The sequence below is a fragment of the Silurus aristotelis genome, assembly GCF_946808225.1.
Source record: "Silurus aristotelis genome assembly, chromosome: 18".
NCBI lineage: Eukaryota > Metazoa > Chordata > Actinopteri > Siluriformes > Siluridae > Silurus > Silurus aristotelis.
This window is the reverse complement of record NC_139591.1, coordinates 19,785,143-19,805,014: the sequence shown is the minus strand read 5'-3', so window position 1 is coordinate 19,805,014 and position 19,872 is coordinate 19,785,143. Positions and strand designations below refer to the sequence as shown.

Sequence of the window (19,872 nt, the reverse complement as noted above, 5' to 3'; positions counted from 1 at the left end):
TTACCGGATTCTCTCCGCCACATCTGTCTAGGACTCACTCTTGATGCATGTCAAGATGTTTGCCTTGGTCACATGTCTTACCTCCATCCACTACCTTTTTAAAGGGGCTGCTCCGGCCGCTAACACATAATACATTACCGCTAAATTCAAACCCCCAAGCGAGCAAAATGAACAAAAGTGGATTCACGTTTATTGTTATATTTAGAAAATACCAGTTTTTATACCGGTCGTATTGTTTTATTTTGTTGTATTTATCCACCACACCTTAAAGGCCGGTCCGTGAAAATATTGTCTGACATTAAACCGGTCCATGGTGCAAAAAAAGGTTAGGGACCGCTGAGTTACACCACTGTTTTATTGGGTGTTTTTTTGTTTGAAGGATGATTCTTTAATTGCTGTAATACAATAGTATGTGTTGTGAGATGACTAAAATGTGAATCTGAGTTTCTGATTCAAAATTTAAACCCATGGCAGTTACGCAGTCATATTGTGTATGCGAACAAAAAGAAATGATGTATATTAAAAAAAGTTTTGTGTTTCTTTTCCCCGCAGCCTTTCTGGACTCGTCGACACTGCAGCTGTTTTTTGATCTGTACCATTCCATCCCTCCATCCCTTTCTCCCCTGGTAAGTGCAAGACAGGACACACAGCAACCCATTTCAGGTCTCACATTCTATCATTGATCAGGTTACAGATGTACCTCTATGCTGCAGTTACTGACTAAAGCTCGTCTGTTGCTATGCAGAGTTTCTAACATTTTTTCCTTTTTATCAGGAAGAATTAACAACAGTTCTACCGCTGATTCGATATCGTTTGGGTGGTGGAGCGTTCTCAGTACGCTTCACCATATGGGGCTGATATGGGGCTATTGGTGCAGCTGAGTTTTCAACATATGTGTTGGCCTTTGCTAGTGTACCTAACTCATACCTGGCAGTAGGGGGCACTGGTTTCGTGTTGATTTGTTGATCTGTGGCGTCTGCTTTTGTTGCATTCCTTTGCATTCATGCTTTGCAATATTAGAGTAACATATACTTTATCCTACTTTATTTAAAAACAATGAAAAAGCTACGGATTTATGAACATTTGCTCAATTAAATACATTTTATGTATTCATTAAATTAATAAATATAGAGATAAATAAAAGACATGCATTAAAACCGAAACAAAAAGTAACACTCCAAATAAATAAGAACATTTACATCCAAAATGACGCATCAAAAAAAAGCATGTGGTGTCAGCGATTCGCCTTTAGAGGCCGCTCTCTTATTGTAACGCAACCTGGAAAAACTATCTGTATGGATTTTTTTTACTATAGTTCTAGCAATTAAGTATCGGTGCTGCTTAATCGTCAAAAAAATACAAATCGGTTGACATCTAGTCCTAATGGTCTCTACTGGTCTTCACTATACATGTGGTCTACAAGTCGACCAAAGTTGTTCTGTTGGCCCTAAATAGTATCCACTGAACATGCCACCAATAGAAGGCAAAAAAATTGCGGGGAACCATTAGAGTTTCCATGAACACTATACAATTCCCAGTATAACCAGTAAACCCATTGCAACCGATTTCTGTTTCTGACTGATAGAATTCGTAGATATAGTCAAGTTTGGCGTGTTGTTGACTTTTCTGTGCACCACATTTGTAAAGAATGATTGTTTTTAGTTGTGTAGGTTTCTGGTCTGCTTAAACCAGTCCAGCCTCAGACTTCTTTTACAAACAAGCTCTCCTGCCTGCAGAACTGCTGAATGTTTTTGGTTTTCCTCACCATTCAGCGTCAAATTAAACAACGCGTTGTCTTTATTACAAATCGACTTCTCGACACCAAATCCGGCACAATCGGTAAATGTAAACTCGCACAGTCGATAACATGAACCCCACTGTCCTGAACAAACTCTATCTTTGTCTTTCAGGTTTTATCATGTTTAGTCCAGATCGCATCGGTGCGGCGTTCGCTGTTCAACAACGCTGAGCGAGCAAAGTTCCTCTCCCATCTCGTTGATGGCGTTAAGAGAATATTGGAGAACCCGCAGGTGTGTGCGTGTTTGTGTCTCTGTGCGTGCGCGCACATTGTTTTCCAGTGATTATTACTATGACTGTAATATTGGAGTGTTGCATCATGCCATGCCCTTTTTTCAGAATATAGCTGTATCTTCTTCTTCTTCTTTCGGCTTTTCCCATTAGGGGTCGCCACAGCGGATCACCCGTCTCCATACCCCCCTGTACTCTACATCTGCCTCTTTCAAACCAACTACCTGCATGTCTTCTCTCACCACATCCATAAACCTCCTCCTTGGCCTTCCTCTTTTTCTCCTTCCTGGTACCTCCATCCTCAGGATTCTCCTCCCAAAATATACCCCATGTCCCTCCTCTGCACATGTCCAAACCATCTCAATTGGGCCTTCATCACCTTGTCTCCAAAACGTCCTACATGCGCTGTCCCTCTAATAAACTCGTTTCTAATCCTGTCCATTGTCGTCACTTCCAATGAAAACCTCAACATCTGATCCGCATACTAGATTTCTCAATTGTTTTTTTTTATCACACCTACACTGTACGGCTAAACTTTGTGGCTATAAGATTCTTGTGTGGTTTTTGAACATCCTGTTCATTTACTCCCTATTTGCTGTTATATTAATCTCCACTCTTCTGGTAAGACGTTCTAGATTTTGGAGTGTGCTTGTGGAGATTCATTCAGCCACAAGGGTGTTTAGTCAAGTCAGGTACTGATGTAGGTGAGGTGAGGAGGAGGCCTTGGATGCAGTCAACATGAAAAGTTCATCCCAAAGTTGTTTGATAGGTTTGAGGTCAATGCTCTATAGCAGGAGATCTTCCACTCCGTCCTATGTAAAGCATATCTTCATAAAGCCGACTTTGTGCACACGAGAAGTGTCATGCTGGAACAGGTTTGGGAAAAACTTGAGTGGCACTGAACCCAAAGACATCCTATACAATTATGGGCCTCCAGGTTTGTGGGAACAGTTCGGGGAAGAACCACATCTAGCTGGAAATGTCATGTCCCAATACTTTTGATTATATTATATGTATATTGTTTATAATTAGTGATAAATTACAGATAAGTCATTATGTTTAAGAAACACTTTTTTATTAAATTTATTCATTATACATTTCGTGTGTGTGTGTGTTTGTGTGTGTGTGTGTGGTGGTAGAGTTTATCGGACCCAAATAATTACCACGAGTTTTGTCGATTGCTGGCACGACTTAAGAGCAACTATCAGCTGGGTGAGTTGGTGAAAGTGGAGAATTATCCAGAGGTTATTAGGCTCATCGCAAACTTCACCGTCACCAGCCTACAGGTGAGAAACACACGCACACACCGAGGCTGTCTTAAACCACACATGCAGTATGTCGAGTCAAAAACGGGTGCATGGTGATTGTTCCAGTTTAAGCTTAAATATTGATCGTGTTAATTTTTGAATGTAAAACTACCAGCATCATTTCAATGGGGTTTTATAATTGAACTTTATTAGCAATCGGTGGTAACAAACTCACCAACACTACTCGGTTTTAGTAAATTTTTTAAAAAGTTAGAACTTAAAAAATGTTTTCATGGTTTTTGTTATTGTTTAAAAAAATAAAATAAAATTCATTTTATTTTTTATTTTTCAAATCATTGTTTTTAATGCAGCAGTAACGGCATTTTTTTTTAGACACCCGCTATCCAGAGCAGTTTACGTTCATAATATATTCATATAATCATAATTCATAAAACTGAGCAGCTGAGGGTTAGGGGCCTTGCTCAAGGGAGCAGTGGCTGCTTGCTGATGTCGGGATTTGAACTTAAAACCTTCCAGACAGAAGTCCAATGTCTTAACTACTGAGCTAACACATCCCTCATTGGCATTTATTGTTACCTGCAGATTGCTTTTTTCCGAACTTGCGTTGTAGTAATGTCTTCAGATTTGTACTGTTCTGTTTCTCAGAATTATTGTACAGACGCTCCTTACTTTACGAACATTTACTTTATGAACTTTTGCGAATACGAACAAACCTGTCCTCAAAGTAAAATTTGTTCGGAGGCAAAAAATTCAAAACGGAGGAGAGCCGACGCGAGCTAGTCAATGAATAGATTTTTTTGTTAATTTTTATAATTTTTTTTATTAATGTATACAGTGTATACAGTATTTCGATTTGTTTTAGTTTATTTGATAGTATTTATAGCTCTTACGTTATAGTCAATAACAAACACAGTAACAACTTACGAACAAATTAATTGTACAAACGGTTCGTAAGGTGGGGAGAGTGTATAGTTATGATCAAAGGTATTTCTTCTTTTTTTTTTTTTTACTCATTCATGATCTAAACTTTCAGCAAGAAAAGAAAAAATTTGAAGGCTAAATTTCATATCTAGAAAAAGAAATGGTTTAAAAAAAAACATTTTTGAAACTGATATTTACACACATCTATAATAGGGAAAAAGAATGATACTTTTTTGCAGGTTTAATTGATAAACTTACAATGAAATGAGCTGTTTTGAAGGACATTTTTAATTTTTAAACAATTTAAAATGTGTTTTTAATTAATTTTATTTGATGAATTTTTTACAAGATTGAAATCATCCTATCACCCTGAATATCATCATCATACTACATAAATCTTTTTATTGATATTCCTAGAATTGGGCTTTGGTTACACCGATCCTGATACGATCGTTCTGAAATTAAAAGTTATCTGAATATTGAATCTGTTTAGAAATCACATTACTCGCATTTCAGATATGTTTCTCTCTCATCGTGGTATCATCAATGCCCTATGTTCGAGAATGTACTGGTTCATTTATTTATTTCTTTCTTTTTTTTTTGTGCGTTTCCATGTGTAGCACTGGGAGTTTGCACCCAACAGCGTTCACTACCTGTTGAGTCTGTGGCAGCGTTTAGCCGCGTCCGTGCCCTACGTTAAAGCCACAGAGCCTCACATGCTGGAGACTTTCACACCCGAAGTGACCAAAGCTTACATTACGTCCCGTCTGGAGTCTGTGCACATCATCCTGAGGTAAAAACACGCTAAAAATGAATGTTTTTATTTTGAAGGTGAGATATTATCAAGAAATCACAGGAAATCTAAATAAACATTACACAGTAAAGTGTTCGTACAATCCCTTACCCAAGCCAAACCCAGCTTTCTTATACACCCATCGGGCACATTACATTATCCCAGAAATATGCAAAAATAAATTGGGCTGCTGAATTATTTGGAATTTAGGACTTCGTCTACCTGCCAGGCTGCATTGGCGGTACAGACACTAGAATGTAGGGCTGAAACGATTCCTCGAGTAATTCTAATTAAAAAATGCAACAAAAAATTAAATGCTGTTTCCCCACGGACCATTATTACTGACACACCACCCGCTAAACTCTGGATTGCTCTGTACAGGTAAACACTATCTATGGAAGCCTGATCCGCAATATAAAAAAAAGTTTATTTTATTTCTCACAATTCTGACTTTATTCCTTGCAATTCCGACTTTATTTCTCTCAATTCCGACTTTTTTTTTTCTTTTTTCTTTTTTTTGCTAATCGGGATGTCACACCCTCTGTTTGCCAGAAAGTTTGACACTTTTAAAATGAAATGAGCTACAATCAATAGCTCTGGACAAGACAGGTGAAGCGGAGGAGCCCCATTGATACACCAACAGCTTCAAACTTCAGGCTGACAACATGGTTATCGATGGATGCACCAGAAATGTTGGATGTTTACGAGAAAGGAAGTCTGAATTACGAGAAATAAAGTCGGGATTGCTAGAAATAAAGACAGAATTTACGGCATTTGACAGACGCTCTTATCCAGAGTGACTTACCTTAAACTCATTCCTGCGACTTAACAGTTATAGACTTATGGGCCTTGCTCAGGGGCCCCAGAAGTGGTAGCTTGGTGTGACTGGGTTTTGAAATTATGACCTTCGGATAAAGGGGGAGGAGCGAGGAGAAGATTCAGGTTTAAGAAAACGACAAAGTTTCCAAAGTTTGAAATCATTTCAAATTAAAACAAAGTAATTTGAAATAGATTTGTATATTTTTTTTATGATTTTTATATTATTGATTTTTAATTATATATTGTATCTATAATATTTATGTATAATATATATGTATTTGATGGCAGTTAAACGGTTTTAGTTTTCAGCTTTAGTCTCTTGTATTGCAATTTCAGGAATAAAAATCGAACACTGTCTAAAAAGGGAACAAATTAGTTGTTGATTTTTAAAGTTCCATCTGAATTTCTCTTGTATATTTAGTATTTGCTCTTTAATAAAGAAAAAGTGCTTCTTATCCGATTAATCGATTGAATAATCGGTTAAATACTTGCAATATTTGTGAAGACTTCTAAAGAAATGCTTGCATGGAAGATGATTCTACACAATTGATCACAATTGATGTATCCACACTGAAAAAATGGTCATGTGTACATTGTAAAAGGATTGGAATGTTGGGGTTCATGTTCATATGGTCCCTTTTTTGCGTAGTTAAGTATTTGTGTGCGTGTGTGTGTGTTGAGGGATGGGATGGAGGACCCTCTGGACGACACCGGGTTAGTGCAGCAGCAGCTGGACCAGCTCTCCACCATCGGCCGCTGCGAGTACGAGAAAACGTGCGCCTTGCTCGTCCAGCTGTTTGACCAATCGGCTCAATCCTACCAAGAGCTGCTCCAATCAAACTCCAGCACTATGGACGCTGCCGTGCAGGAGGGTGAGGCCTGATTATGCCCCTCCTACACCTTCATACACCTCCTGACTCGGACGAAATCTTAGTAGTAGTAGTAGTAGTCTGGAAGAAAGCTGTTGTTGTGTTTGCAGGGCGTTTGACGTGGTTGGTGTACATCATCGGGGCCGTTATCGGGGGCAGGGTTTCCTTCGCCAGTACAGACGAGCAGGACGCCATGGACGGAGAGCTCGTGTGCCGGTGAGCTTTATTGTTGTTTTTTTTTTGGTTTTTTATTGCTACGTTATACATGTTTAGGGGCTGTGATTGGTTAAAAGAATAGGTAATGTTCGAATTACCTGCTTCCTCTGATTTTGTGTTTTATTGTAGAGTTTTGCAGTTGATGAACCTGACAGATTCACGGTTGGCACAGGCCGGGAACGAGAAACTGGAGCTTGCCATGCTCAGCTTTTTTGAACAATTCCGGAAAATCTACATTGGAGACCAGGTGCAAAAATCCTCGAAGGTGATTACAACTAAGCCCAATAGTGTTTATACGACATGCCTTTACCCAGTTCATATCAGTCTCGGTCTGGGGCCTTGGTCTGGGGCCTCGGTCTGACTCTTGTTCTCAGACTCGTTCTCGGTTTCTGTTTACAAGAACAGTTAGACGTCTTTAGTTTCCGTGTTTTGCGGCTGTTCTGCCAAATTGAACATTTTTACAGATGTATAAAATTGCGCTTTAATACATATAAACATTTACATTACAATGATTACATTCATACATCTGAGCAGTTGATGGTTATGGGCTCTTCTCAAGGGTCCCAAGTGGCAACATGGTGTTGCTGGGATTTGAGCTCACAATCTTCTGTCCAGAAATACATCATCTTCCCATGTGTAACTGTTGCTAATACAGCAAAATGCATTTGTATAGAAGGAGTACAACAGTTCCCATTGTGCTGCTATTGGGGTTGTTGGAGAAACCCTGCTGACATTTACATCTCACAGTAGTGATGTTTAATTGCGATAGAAATTAACGGGGTTCCACCACATTAAATATATTTTCCCCTCTCCTAGTGGTTCATTAACTCCAATAAATATGGAAATAAGGCAAGGGACACTAATTAATTTCATTGTTTAGTGTTGTTTTGAAAATCCATCCAGATCTTAAAGAATAAATATTAGTTTAAATCATTTGCTAGAGTGATAGTAGCTAAAAGAAGCATTCAGTTCCATGAACTAACGCTCGCTCGTCTGTGTGTGTGTTTTTTTAGCTGTACCGGCGGCTTTCAGAGGTGCTGGGACTCAACGATGAGACGATGGTGCTCAGTGTGTTCATCGGCAAAATGTAAGATGCACGATGATCACGTGACTGTTATTACTGAATAACTGGCAAACCTCATGACACACACTGCTACTAAAATGAAGTTACATTGCTACTTCAATGTGTTTGTGTTTTAGAATCACTAATCTGAAGTACTGGGGACAGTGCGAACCAATCACATCCAAAACACTTCAGCTTCTCAACGATCTCTCCATCGGATATCCTTCCTGTACACACTTCCTCGTTCAGTTATTTTACTACATTCGCATGCCGGGAAATGTTTGTTTGTTTTTTTTTTGTTTTTTTTTTTTTGGGGGTTGTACCACAGCAAATTTGCCATTTATTATAATTGTTTATTGATTAGAATATTAGAAGTCTTATATTTGATTACATTTTCTTTGCATTTAATGTTGTGGAATGCCTGAGAAATTAGAATTTCCAATAAAATGCAATAGCACCGATGGTTACAGCTGCAATGACATTAGTTCTCTCAGGAAAAGTAGATTTATGTCTCTCTTTGTGTCTAGCACTTCAAAGCATTTACACTGGAGACCTAAGAAAATCTTTTAGTTCCCATTTGCTGTTATTATAACTTCCATTCTTCTAGGAATTTTGAGGAGATTTGTTGATATTGAAGTGTTCGTAAGGTCTCGGGTACTGATGTAAAGAACGCGGGCCTCTGGGGTGCAGTCTGCGTTCCAATTCATCCCAAATGTGTTCAGTAGGGTTTTAGGGCTGTAGCTATACATTTTTAATACTTGAGTAATCGGATAAGAATCGGGTCTCATTAAAGAGCAATACTAAATATACAAGAGAAAATAAGACGTGTCTCTTAAAACGAACAAGTACATTGTTTCCTTTTTTAAAAAGATTTACATTTGTATTGCTGAAATTGCATACAAAAATATCTGTGAAAACTAAACCCATATAGTGCATATTGCCATATTACATCAAAATGCAAATATATAAATAAAAAAAAATCCTAAATAAAAATACATTTTAGATTACCCTTAAAAAAAAAAGACCTGAATCCTACGGAAGTCCATTTCCGCAACATAAAAAAAGTTCTAATTAATTTCAACTTTTTTTTCTCCCTCACAATTCCCAGTTTATTTCTTGTAATTCGAACATCTTTTCTCGCAATTTCGACTTTCTCGTAAACGTCCTACATTTCTGGTGCATCCAACAGTGACCATGTTGTCAGGCTGAAGTTTGAAGCTGTTTGCGTATGAAGGAGGCTCCTCTGATTCATCTGTCTTCATCTACTTAGACTAAGTTTGACACCATAGGATTCTGTTAATTGTAACCAATCAAATTTTCAATGCGTAAAGCTTTCCGGCGCTACAGAGGGGGTGACGCTGCCCGATTGCGAGAAATGAAGTCGGAATTGCAAAAATTTGGCAAATTTCCTTTTATGTGACTGAAACGGGCTTCCATATAAATCTTCTTCTGGCCTTTTTCTGTTTTGTCTCCGTCCTTCCATTTCTTTTTTCTGCAGCATCTTCTGTATTTATCTGTACAGATTGCTCCAGAGTTCAGTGGGTGGTGTGTCCGTAATAATGGTCCGTGAGGAAACACAGTGTCCGTGTTCAGTTAAAAGCAAATTATTTGCCTCGACAAATTTTTTTGTATCCGAATTACTCGAGTCACTTGAGGAACCATTTTAGATCTAGTAGAGTTCAAACTCTTTAGCAGGCCGCTCAAGATCTTCCGCTCCAACCCATGAAACCGTCATGCTGGAACAGATTTGGGTCCTCTTATTCAACGGAGGAAATATTTAAATTCAACCGCATCTATTTACATTCTTTACACTTACGTCCCTCTAAGTTTGTGGTAGCAGTTTGGGGAAGAACCACAGCTGGCTGAAAAAGTCATGTGTCCCGATAATACATTTGTCTTTAAAGCGCATGCTGAGCATCCACCCTACAAGTCCTTGTGTATCAGGCTGAACTGGAGTGCGTATCCGTTTGCCTCCATCTAAATAAAATGTCGCAGTCTTCTTGCATTGAGAGTTTCTTTAACCTCTGGAGTGCACATACAGCAGTGTGAGGAAACTGGTGAAGCTCAGCGCCGTCCAGTTCATGCTCAACAACCACACAGTAAGTCCTCCTCTTTCTCACAAACTATTAAACTGTACACAGGAAAGCAAGTGTTCTGGAGTAAGCAGTATGTGTGTTATGTGTGATATGTATTTGAAGGAGAGATTCTCGTGTGTTTCTTTTTTGAACAGAGTGAACACTTCTCTTTCCTGGGTGTGAACAATCAGTCCAATCTGAGCGATATGAGATGCAGGACCACGTTTTACACCGCGTTAGGACGTCTTCTCATGGTCGACCTGGGTATGTTTGTCCATGTATCAGTTGTGTGTTTAAAAAAAAAATTAAAAAAAAAGGTCAAATAATATTAAATACATATTGACTTATGTATCTCTGTTTGGTGTGCATGTATGCATAGGTGAGGATGAGGACCAGTTCGAGCAGTTTATGCTTCCTCTGACTGGTGCGTTTGAAACCGTCGCTCAGATGTTCAGCACAAACACCTTCAACGAGCAGGAGGCCAAGGTGAGCTGAAGTCATGCACACACACCAGTATTACAGGGGAACCTCCAAAGAGGGATTTTTCCTTTCTTCAATTTGTATACCGTGGCTTTAAATTAAGTGGAATTGTTTCACCAATGGCTATCCACCTTGCCTTTTATTTCTAATGAAAATTTCAACGGAGAAAATTTCAACACACACACATGATCCTAGTTGACTATAGGCAATGGACACCAGTACACTAACTTTTAAGCACTACACATATCCACATTGTCTGCATTAAAGCCTTGGTACCAATAAATTAAAGCATTAAACACGGTGGACTTTTACCCATGAATGATTATATTGAATGTTATAAAATCTATAAAAAAGTTTGTAAAATCTTGTTTTTCTTCTTCCAGAGGACGTTGGTGGGTTTGGTGAGGGATCTGAGGGGTATCGCCTTTGCCTTTAATGCCAAAACCAGCTTTATGATGCTCTTTGACTGGATGTATCTTTTTGGGCTGAATCTTTTACCCCTTTTTTTTTTTTTTTTTTTTTTTGGCACCGTAATTAAAAGAATTCCAAAAACAGCTTTACCGTGGTTTGAATCTGGCGCCCCCGGTTTATCGCAGAATTGCATTTGCCTCGTAACTAATTTGTTTGGCTGATTTTTTTATTTAATTTTTTTTCCCGGATAGCACGAAGGAGCAGAAAACTTATTAATAAAAAGATCTTTATTAATTAGAAAATGAAGTGAAATGTTAATACAGTACTGTATACATAAAATTGGCATTTTTGCGTCCGTTTATCACGTTTTTTTAAATATTATAAACGGGGGATTTCTGTACTGTGCTGTGAGTTTTTGTGTCCTTAACCGACCTGGACCAGCTACCCCTCGTACATCCCGATCCTCCAACGAGCCATAGAGCTGTGGTACCACGTTCCAGCCTGCACAACACCTGTTCTCAAACTCATGGCTGAGCTCGTACACAACAGGTAACGCCGTGTCTCAGAGTGACGTCTGCCACTCATATTCCTCTTTTCTGACCTGCATGTATATAATGTGCTTTTTGTATAAGTAATAATTCCTCTGACCATCGTTTCTTTTTCCCAGGTCTCAGAGGTTACAGTTTGACGTGTCCTCGCCCAACGGAATTCTGCTGTTCAGAGAAACGAGCAAGATGATCACGACGTACGGTGAGTTTGGATGAGCGGAGCATTTTGGAGAGCGCTGATAGGAAAACGGATAAAAAAGGATGGACAGATGATACTCATCTGTGGGTGGGATGGGAACTGTGACAAATTAATTCTACAAAGATGAAATAATTGGTAGCTGCTTGAATTGATACGATAATGGATGGATGGATGGATAGAGAGACGGGGAGATAGGGAGATGAGTAGATGGATGGATAGTTGGGTGGACAGGTGAGAGTGATGGATGGGTAAATAAAGTGAATTAGACGGATGGATGGGGATCAAATGAGATGGGATGGAAAGATCTATGCTTAGATGAGTGGGATGGCGGGGAAACACGAGAGAGCAATAGTTTGAATGTTGATGGGGGATATTTGGTTTAGGACATAACTGATGGATGAATGGATCTCCTAGATGTGTGGAATAAATGGATTGGGAGGTGATTGGATAATTTGGAAGTGAGATGGATAGATGGATGGATTTGAGAATGATCGAGTACGGTGAGTTTGGATGAGCGGGGAATGTTTAGAGAAATGGACGGAAAAATGAACAGATGATATTCAAATGAATTTGTAGCTGTGTGAATGGATAAGATGGATGGATGGAAGGATAGATGGATTAAATGATGTGGAGTTAAGTGCAATGGATAGTTGAAAGGTGGAGGTCAGGGGAATGGGAATGGTTTAGGAACAGATAGATGGATGGATAAATATAAATAAAATGATTCAATAATATTCACGGAATAAAAATGTAGCGAGTAATGAAACACAAACGGTTCTTCTCTTTCCTCGTGTGTAGGGAACCGCATCCTGACTCTGGGTGAAGTGCCGAAGGAACAGGTGTACGCTCTGAAGCTGAAGGGAATTTCCATCTGTTTTTCCATGCTGAAAGCCGTGCTCAGCGGAAACTACGTCAACTTCGGGGTCTTCCGTCTGTACGGCGACGATGCACTCGACAACGCACTCCAAACCTTCATTAAACTGCTGCTCTCCATTCCACACAGCGACCTTCTGGTGAGAACCACCAATGCCATGCCTGGCAAATGAACTATTATAATTAACTTATTAGAGCTTTTATATGGTAAAGACGTGTTTTTGCGAGCTTGTTTCAGAAATGATATATTTTCTTATTTATTTTTCTTTTTTGCAGGACTATCCAAAGCTCAGTCAGTCCTATTACTCTCTTCTGGAGGTGCTGACGCAAGATCATATGAACTTTATCGCCAGCCTCGAACCTCACGTTGTCCTGTACATTCTGTCATCCATTTCAGAAGGACTTACAGCTCTTGGTGAGAGGAACAACATTCTGCACCTTTGTTTATTTTTTTTTCTTCAGTTGTATGTACATGCATTGTAGACTAATTAATATTTCTAAGTTGTGTGTGTGTTTTGTGGGATGTCTGCGAGATGTTGTCGCTGTTCTTTAGGCCTCTCCTCACCAGCTTCTGTATTTTTTTTACCTCAAAATTCTGCAAGTTCTGTTACAGAAGTGCTGACATCAGAGACTAGAGGTCGAGCGATTGATCCGATCGCTGTCGTTTTTTTAATTAATCGGCATCAGACCGTCGCGCTGCAAATTCAATAGGCGGTTTGGTTAGTGCACTTGCATCGGAGAAAGTAGCTCTCCCATACCAGCAGGTGGCAGTAGTCTGTATTCAGCATCCGAAACAAGGAAACCGGGAGGGCCAGAACTCTGAATATACCAAGCAAGTGGCGTTTACACCTGTCGCAATCACTGCTAATGGATACGTGTAGCTTTTTTCAATCACATCTGCCAAGTTGCAAAGACAAGTAGCAAGAATATAGAGATTTCATTGGTTAAATATAATGCCACATTTGGAGAGAGAATGAGAATAACATCTCTCATAACAAACCCGCTAACAAGATTGGAGAAGGCTTGTGTTCAATAAATGTTTAAGCAATTTTCTGTATTACTTCTTTTTAATGAACTGTTAGAATAATTGAGATAAAGGGGGTGGGGGGGAAGCGGGCAAAAAAACTGCATCATATGTCGGCCATCGGCTGCCCTGATTTCTAAATATTGTCATCGGGCAGAGATAAAACCCAAATCGGTCGACCGCTGATCTGGATCCATCACCTCCGCATCGTTTCAACTTCATAACTTTATCATACTTTAAACCTTTTCTTTCTTCCACTCTGCAGATACGATGGTGTGCACAGGCTGCTGTTCGAGCCTCGATCACATAGTGACGTATTTGTTCAAGCAGCTGTCGCGCAGCACCAAGAAGAGAGCAGCTCCGATGGCTCAGGAGAGCGACCGCTTCTTCCACATCATGCAGCAGCACCCAGAGATGATCCAGCAGGTCTGTGCGCTGCAGGTTCTCCTGCTTATTGAAATGAACGGCTCCTTTTATTATATCTTGACTCAGTTGCTCGACCCACTCAATAGTCCTAGACGTGGGACAGTGGTCGTTAATGCAGCGTAGTGTAATCATCATCGCACAAGGACATTTCAGGAACATTCCCCATGTGTTCCACTAAGGTGAAGGTATGACTGGCTGAGCAGCAGCTGGTACATCTCTGTGGAGTCGGGAGTGAGGGGTTTTCCAGAAACAATAGTCGATTTGAATCATTTTCTTCAAAAAAATAAAAGAATTTCAGGGTCACAGCAAGGTTAGATATCTCATCGTTTTTTCTTCCATAACTTTTCATCAGGATCTCAAGGTCTATTTTGAAATCATTCCCTGTGATTTTTTTTTGCCATTGGACAAATCAGTCTGTTTTTTCTTGATATGTAAAGTGCCGATGATTGAATGTAGGATTTAACTGGAATATTTTGATAAGTGGATTTGGGTTTTGAATTTGATCCACTCATGATCAAAGCAAGTTCAAACATCTAAAATAGCTGTTATTTTTATTTAAAATATATTATTAGGGAATTCCTGGCAAATGACCAACTAGAACGATTAAATTTGGTTGTAATTGATCCCAATCAATGGCTTTGGCATGGAGGTCAAATTTTATATATATATATTAAATTTTTTTTTTGATGAACAAACTTCAGCAGTTTGCCTGAAATGCCTCTTTTTGAATATTTCTTTCTCTCGCTGGCTTCTGTAGATGCTCTCCACTGTACTGAATATCATCATATTTGAAGACTGCAGGAATCAGTGGTCCATGTCTCGGCCTCTACTTGGCCTCATCTTACTGAACGAGAAGGTGAGAACAACCTGATTTATTAATGTTGTTTTTTTTTTTTTTTTTTGCATTTACAAGCAATTTTACAAGTGTATATATATCAGTCTATTCGACATATAGACCCTGTTAATATGTAAACTTTCGACTTAGAGGGTTAAATAAAAACCGTGCATTTTATTAATATGGTAGCAAACTTTTGGGTTCAACTGTAATCAAGAAAGAACAGGTTTCTTATTGAATCTCGTTGTGGTGCGATCATTTGTATGTACGCTGTACAGCACCGTATGAGTGACTGGTATAACGGTTTCAGATTTCATCTTATAATCTATTAATGTGTTAACACTCTTTACCCCAGAACAGAACCCTCACACTGAACGGGCAGCAGGGTTTCTGAATTGAAAACTAGCATTGAAAAAAAAATTTTTTGTTAACTAAAAAAAAGTTGTATTTTATCTATATATTTTTTATACAAATCTAACCTGCAGCTATAATGTCCACTTACAATAAGAATAAGATCTACTTAACATTTTGCAGAAGTAATCTTTCGTTTTTGCTGTTCAAACGTTTTGTGATCCGAGTTCAAATCGAGTGAATCGATTTATTGCAGCATTTTTCTTATTTTCAAACCTTTTTTTTTCCACTGAATGTCCCATTGATTTATTTATTTCAATTCTAATTCTAAAGGCATGTTAAACAGCAAACTGTTTCCTGTTCCAGACAGTATTTTCAAGCGTTAATCAGTTCAAAATGTTTTTTTTTTTTTTATAATTGTGAGCTGTAATAAATTAGATTTTAGGTCAGTATTATTTTTTAAACTGTAATTGTATTATAATTAATAACTGCAGTGCTTTGGACATAACAGATTCTTTTCATATCTCCTTGGAGAAATAATGCTATAATAAAACCTGATGATGCATTCTATAGTGTGTGTGTGTGTGTGTGTGTGTGTGTGTGTGTGTGTGTGTGTGTGTGTGTGTGTGTGTGTGTGTGTGTGTGTGTGTGTGTGTGTGTGTGTGCAGTATTTTGCAGATTTAAGAAACAGCATTGTAAACAGTCAGCCGCCGGAGAAACAGCAGGCCATGCACTTATGCTTCGAAAATCTAATGGAGGGAATCGAACGCAACTTACTTACTAAAAACCGTGACAGGTGAGACTTACAGTACATACAAAGATATATACACTATATTTCTAAAAGTATTGGGTCACCTGATCTTTCCTGCTGTATGTGGTTCTCTTCCAAACTGTTCCACAAATCTGGAGGCACTCAATTGTACAGGACGTCTTTAGATGCACTGTAATAAAAGTTTTCGTTCACTTGAACTTGGAAACCCAAAACCTGCTCCAGCATGGCGATGCCCCGGTCCACAAAGTGAGCTCCTTGAAGATCTGGTTTACATGCTTTGGAGAGGAAGATCTTGAGTGGTCTGCTATAGAGCTCTGATCTCATCCCTACTGAACACCTTTGGGATAAATGTAAACGCTGACTGCACCCAAGGTCTCCTCACCTACATCAGTACCTGCCTTTCGTAACACCCTCGTGGCTGATGAACACAAATATCCATAACACACTCCAAAATCTAGTGGAACATCTTCCCAGAAGTGTGAAGGGAATTATGACCTGGTGATCCAATACTTTTGGCAGTGTAGTGTAGAAACATAAACTGCCTGTAAACTTTTGAAAAGTCTTTTATAGTTTTTGAGAGCGTGATAGATGTTCCTTTCGTTTATATGCAACCTATGGTAATGTAATGGCATAAATATTTACTTTGACCAAACAAGTATATAAATGGACAGATGTTCTATTTTATGTTCAGTGAAAAATCCCGTAGCTTTACACACACTCAGCATCTGGACAGTTCATCTCTCCAAACATTCAGGTGAAATACGTTGCCCAGTCTCTTGAAAAAAACTTTCCAACGGTCTTCTTCACTAGTTGGAGATTTCAGTTCATCCCAGAGCAGTGCAATAGGATTTAGGTGCAGTGACTGCGCAGGGCGTTTTTCATGATGGATAACATGGAGAACGCTTACAGAACTTGGCTGTACGTTTCGGTTTATTGTCTAAAGTCGTTTCCAATTGAACTGCATAGTGGTGAAGTATGGAATGGTGGAGGTTTGACTGTGGGGGTGAGGCAATCTTCTCGCCTGTTCTCCGTCGTAGAGAAGTTCATCTGTTTTAGAGACAAAATGTCCAATTTGGACTCATCGGTCCACAAAACCACCTTCCAGACATCTGCTGTCCAATTCTTGTGTTTTTTTGCTAATTAACTAGTTTGTTGCATATAAAGAAAAGGAACACGTCTGCGTTTTAAGAACCATGAAAGACTTGGTGTTTTCCAAACTTTTGACCAGTGCTGTATGTGTTAGTTTGAATGGTATATGATGGTATGGATGTTACTGTTAGTACGATACTATTAGTGATCATTGCGACGATAGTTTTTTTTATTTTTTTTTATTTTATAGATGAAATATTTGTTAAAAGAGGGAGCTGGTAGCTTAGTGGTTAAGGTATTAGACTTTGGATCTGAAAGTCATGAGTTGAATTCCAGCCACACCAAGCTGCCACTACTGGGGCCCCTGAGCAAGGCCCTTAATCCCGTAGCTCCTCAATTGTATGAATAAGATTAATGTGGATGAGGGCGTCTGCTGAATGCCATATATCTGATCAATTTTCTGCAACAGTAATAATTTTGCCACAATTTCGGCTTTTTTTTTTTGCGTTCTCGCTCTGTGCCGCAGGTTCACGCAGAATCTTTCAGTATTTAGGAGAGAAGTGAACGACTCCATGAAGAATTCCACGTACGGTGTCAACAGCAACGACATGATGAGCTGACATTCCACTCGGCTGCAGGCCCTGCCCACTCGACTAGACCTCGTCTCTGGAGCCCACAGCCCCCCAACCCCCCCCAAAAAAACTCCACTCTTTCTTCCTCCCTTTTTATATATACACATATAAATATATACATATTTTAAAGCCAGTTTCCAGAACCCATGAGTGAGGAACGGTGTGTATTGGGGGTGTGGAGCGTGCGTGAGTGCATGCGTGCGTGCGTGCGTGCGTGGGGATCGGAACAGGGTTTGTGTGTGTGTGTGTGTGTGTGTGTGTGTGTGCGTGTGTGTGTGTGTGTGTGTCAGAGAAAGTAGTGTATTAAATGCTATGATATGGAGTTGTAGATTGGCATCAGCTCATGTGTTTAGAGTGTGTGGTGAGTTTTTTTTCAGCTCTGTGGGGTGATAAGGGAGGTGGGAAATGTGTGAGACTGAGACACCATGTGTGTGTGTGTGTGTGTGTGTGTGTGTGTGTGTGTGTGTGTGTGTGTGAGGGGGAAGGGGCGAGCTGCTCTGTTTCTGCCTGCCTTGTATAGAAACACGCAAGAGGAGAAAAAGTGTACATTTTTTGTCATAACGATTTTTGATGATGTTTATAATGCTTACAAAATGACAAAAAACAAACAAACAAAAAAAAAAAAAAGCGTGATTGGGTAAAAGATGGATCTTTTTACAGTGTAGTTAGAGCAGCTGTGCTGAAAGTGTGGCTTGTCTGTGGCGAGACGAAGTGACTGAAAGATTTGCTGTGTTCGTCTTGAGAATTGGGGAATTAAAGGTTTTATGGATGTACATTTTCCTCAAAACGAGCCTGAAAAAGGGCCAAAATCAAAACAAAGCGCCAGAAACTGTTAACGCATTTTTGTTGACGTGCAGCAATGCATCTGCATGGCCACAAGGGGGCACTGGCGTGGCAAATCAGTTTGTTCATTTAGAGTCTGCCTTCAAAGTTCGGGCCCGAAAGCTTTTTCTTTGCTGATATTTGACCTCAATCCCACCGGCATCAGCGTCCTCATCAGGTAGCAGGCTTAAAGATCACGTCCGAGGAACAAATTAATTCGAGCATGGACAATCAAATGTTGGCATTCTTTTGGAAATATTTATTGCTCCTGTTGAAGATTTCATCACTCGGTAAAAAGGGAACCTGTAATATTGAAATTGAAGTTTTCCAGTTCATCCAGAGCTGAAGCAGGAAATCCACCAATAGGAGGTCGAGACTGGAGAATTTGGCCTACCAACTCTTTGTCTAGATTTTTTGAAGACTGGAAAAATGCAAAACGACGATTGTGGAGGAACAAAATCATTCTACACTTCATATCTCACTAATGTTTTGGTTTGTTGTTTTCTCTTAATTTTTAATTTTTTTTTATGATTATTTTATTAACCACAGCCTGGTGCCCCCTTACAGGTTGCCACTGCGTACCTTAAAACACAAAACCTTGGTACTAAACATCGTTAAAGCAGGAGCTGATCTCACACTTTGCCAGTTTGTCTCTAGCTTGCCCCTCACCCCCTAACTCTTTTTTTTTTTTTTTCCCCTGAAGAATTAACATTTTTTTAAACCACAAAAAGGTGCATCAAAAATATGGTAGATTTCCAAAAAAACTGAACCCTAATGGAATATTTTAGCGACTTGTGCTATTTCTCAACATGCCGCTGCTAACCGTTTGTGAAGAACTAGCTCATCTCTTTAAACATGTTCAACACTCATACAATTACTTCTTTGTCCCTTTTTTTATTTTTTTGGTTCCCTGGTGTGTGTGTGTGTGTGTGTGTGTGTGTGTGTGTGTGTGTGTGTGTGTGTGTGTGTGTGTGTGTGTGTGTGTGTGTGTGTGTGTGTGTGGAGTCTTTCTGAGTGATAAGGTAGCTGGTTGAATTGTTTGGATGTCTGCTACATATAGTGTAAGCATTGTGACTGCAAATAAACGTCATTGGTTTGTACTTGCGTGCAGTTTTTATTATTATTTTTTTTTCTGTGTGCGATTTGTGTGCATTTGAACAGTCTGGTTTAAAATGGCACCAATTGGTTTGACCAGATTACATTGAAAAAAGTGTTTGTGGAAACCTGATCATCACACCAATGTGCTTGATGAACATCCTTCCAGAGTAAATCCCCATTTTCCTGTTATGATCATCGTAGTTATAAACGTTATTATTTTTGTGGCTCGTTTACTGGGAAACGACGTGCGATTGTTGAAA

At 39.3% G+C, this 19,872-nt stretch overlaps 1 protein-coding gene across 1 annotated transcript in view; it reads left to right on the top strand.

Annotated features, from left to right (window-relative positions):
• The window catches only part of xpo7 (exportin 7), a 37,036-nt gene extending 17,422 nt beyond the window's left edge, over positions 1–19,614 (top strand). The window contains exons 8-28 of the mRNA XM_083567529.1: positions 553–626; positions 1,911–2,030; positions 3,168–3,314; positions 4,838–5,010; positions 6,511–6,701; positions 6,809–6,914; positions 7,044–7,179; positions 7,928–8,001; positions 8,115–8,198; positions 10,016–10,076; positions 10,208–10,316; positions 10,432–10,538; positions 10,916–11,004; positions 11,385–11,492; positions 11,611–11,693; positions 12,489–12,703; positions 12,840–12,978; positions 13,853–14,013; positions 14,771–14,869; positions 15,868–15,995; positions 17,587–19,614. Coding sequence (XP_083423655.1) covers positions 553–626; positions 1,911–2,030; positions 3,168–3,314; positions 4,838–5,010; positions 6,511–6,701; positions 6,809–6,914; positions 7,044–7,179; positions 7,928–8,001; positions 8,115–8,198; positions 10,016–10,076; positions 10,208–10,316; positions 10,432–10,538; positions 10,916–11,004; positions 11,385–11,492; positions 11,611–11,693; positions 12,489–12,703; positions 12,840–12,978; positions 13,853–14,013; positions 14,771–14,869; positions 15,868–15,995; positions 17,587–17,680 — 2,498 coding nt within the window. The 3' untranslated portion in view covers positions 17,681–19,614. The remainder of the gene's footprint in view (positions 1–552; positions 627–1,910; positions 2,031–3,167; positions 3,315–4,837; positions 5,011–6,510; positions 6,702–6,808; positions 6,915–7,043; positions 7,180–7,927; positions 8,002–8,114; positions 8,199–10,015; positions 10,077–10,207; positions 10,317–10,431; positions 10,539–10,915; positions 11,005–11,384; positions 11,493–11,610; positions 11,694–12,488; positions 12,704–12,839; positions 12,979–13,852; positions 14,014–14,770; positions 14,870–15,867; positions 15,996–17,586) is intronic.
• The last annotated feature ends 258 nt before the right edge of the window (positions 19,615–19,872 follow it).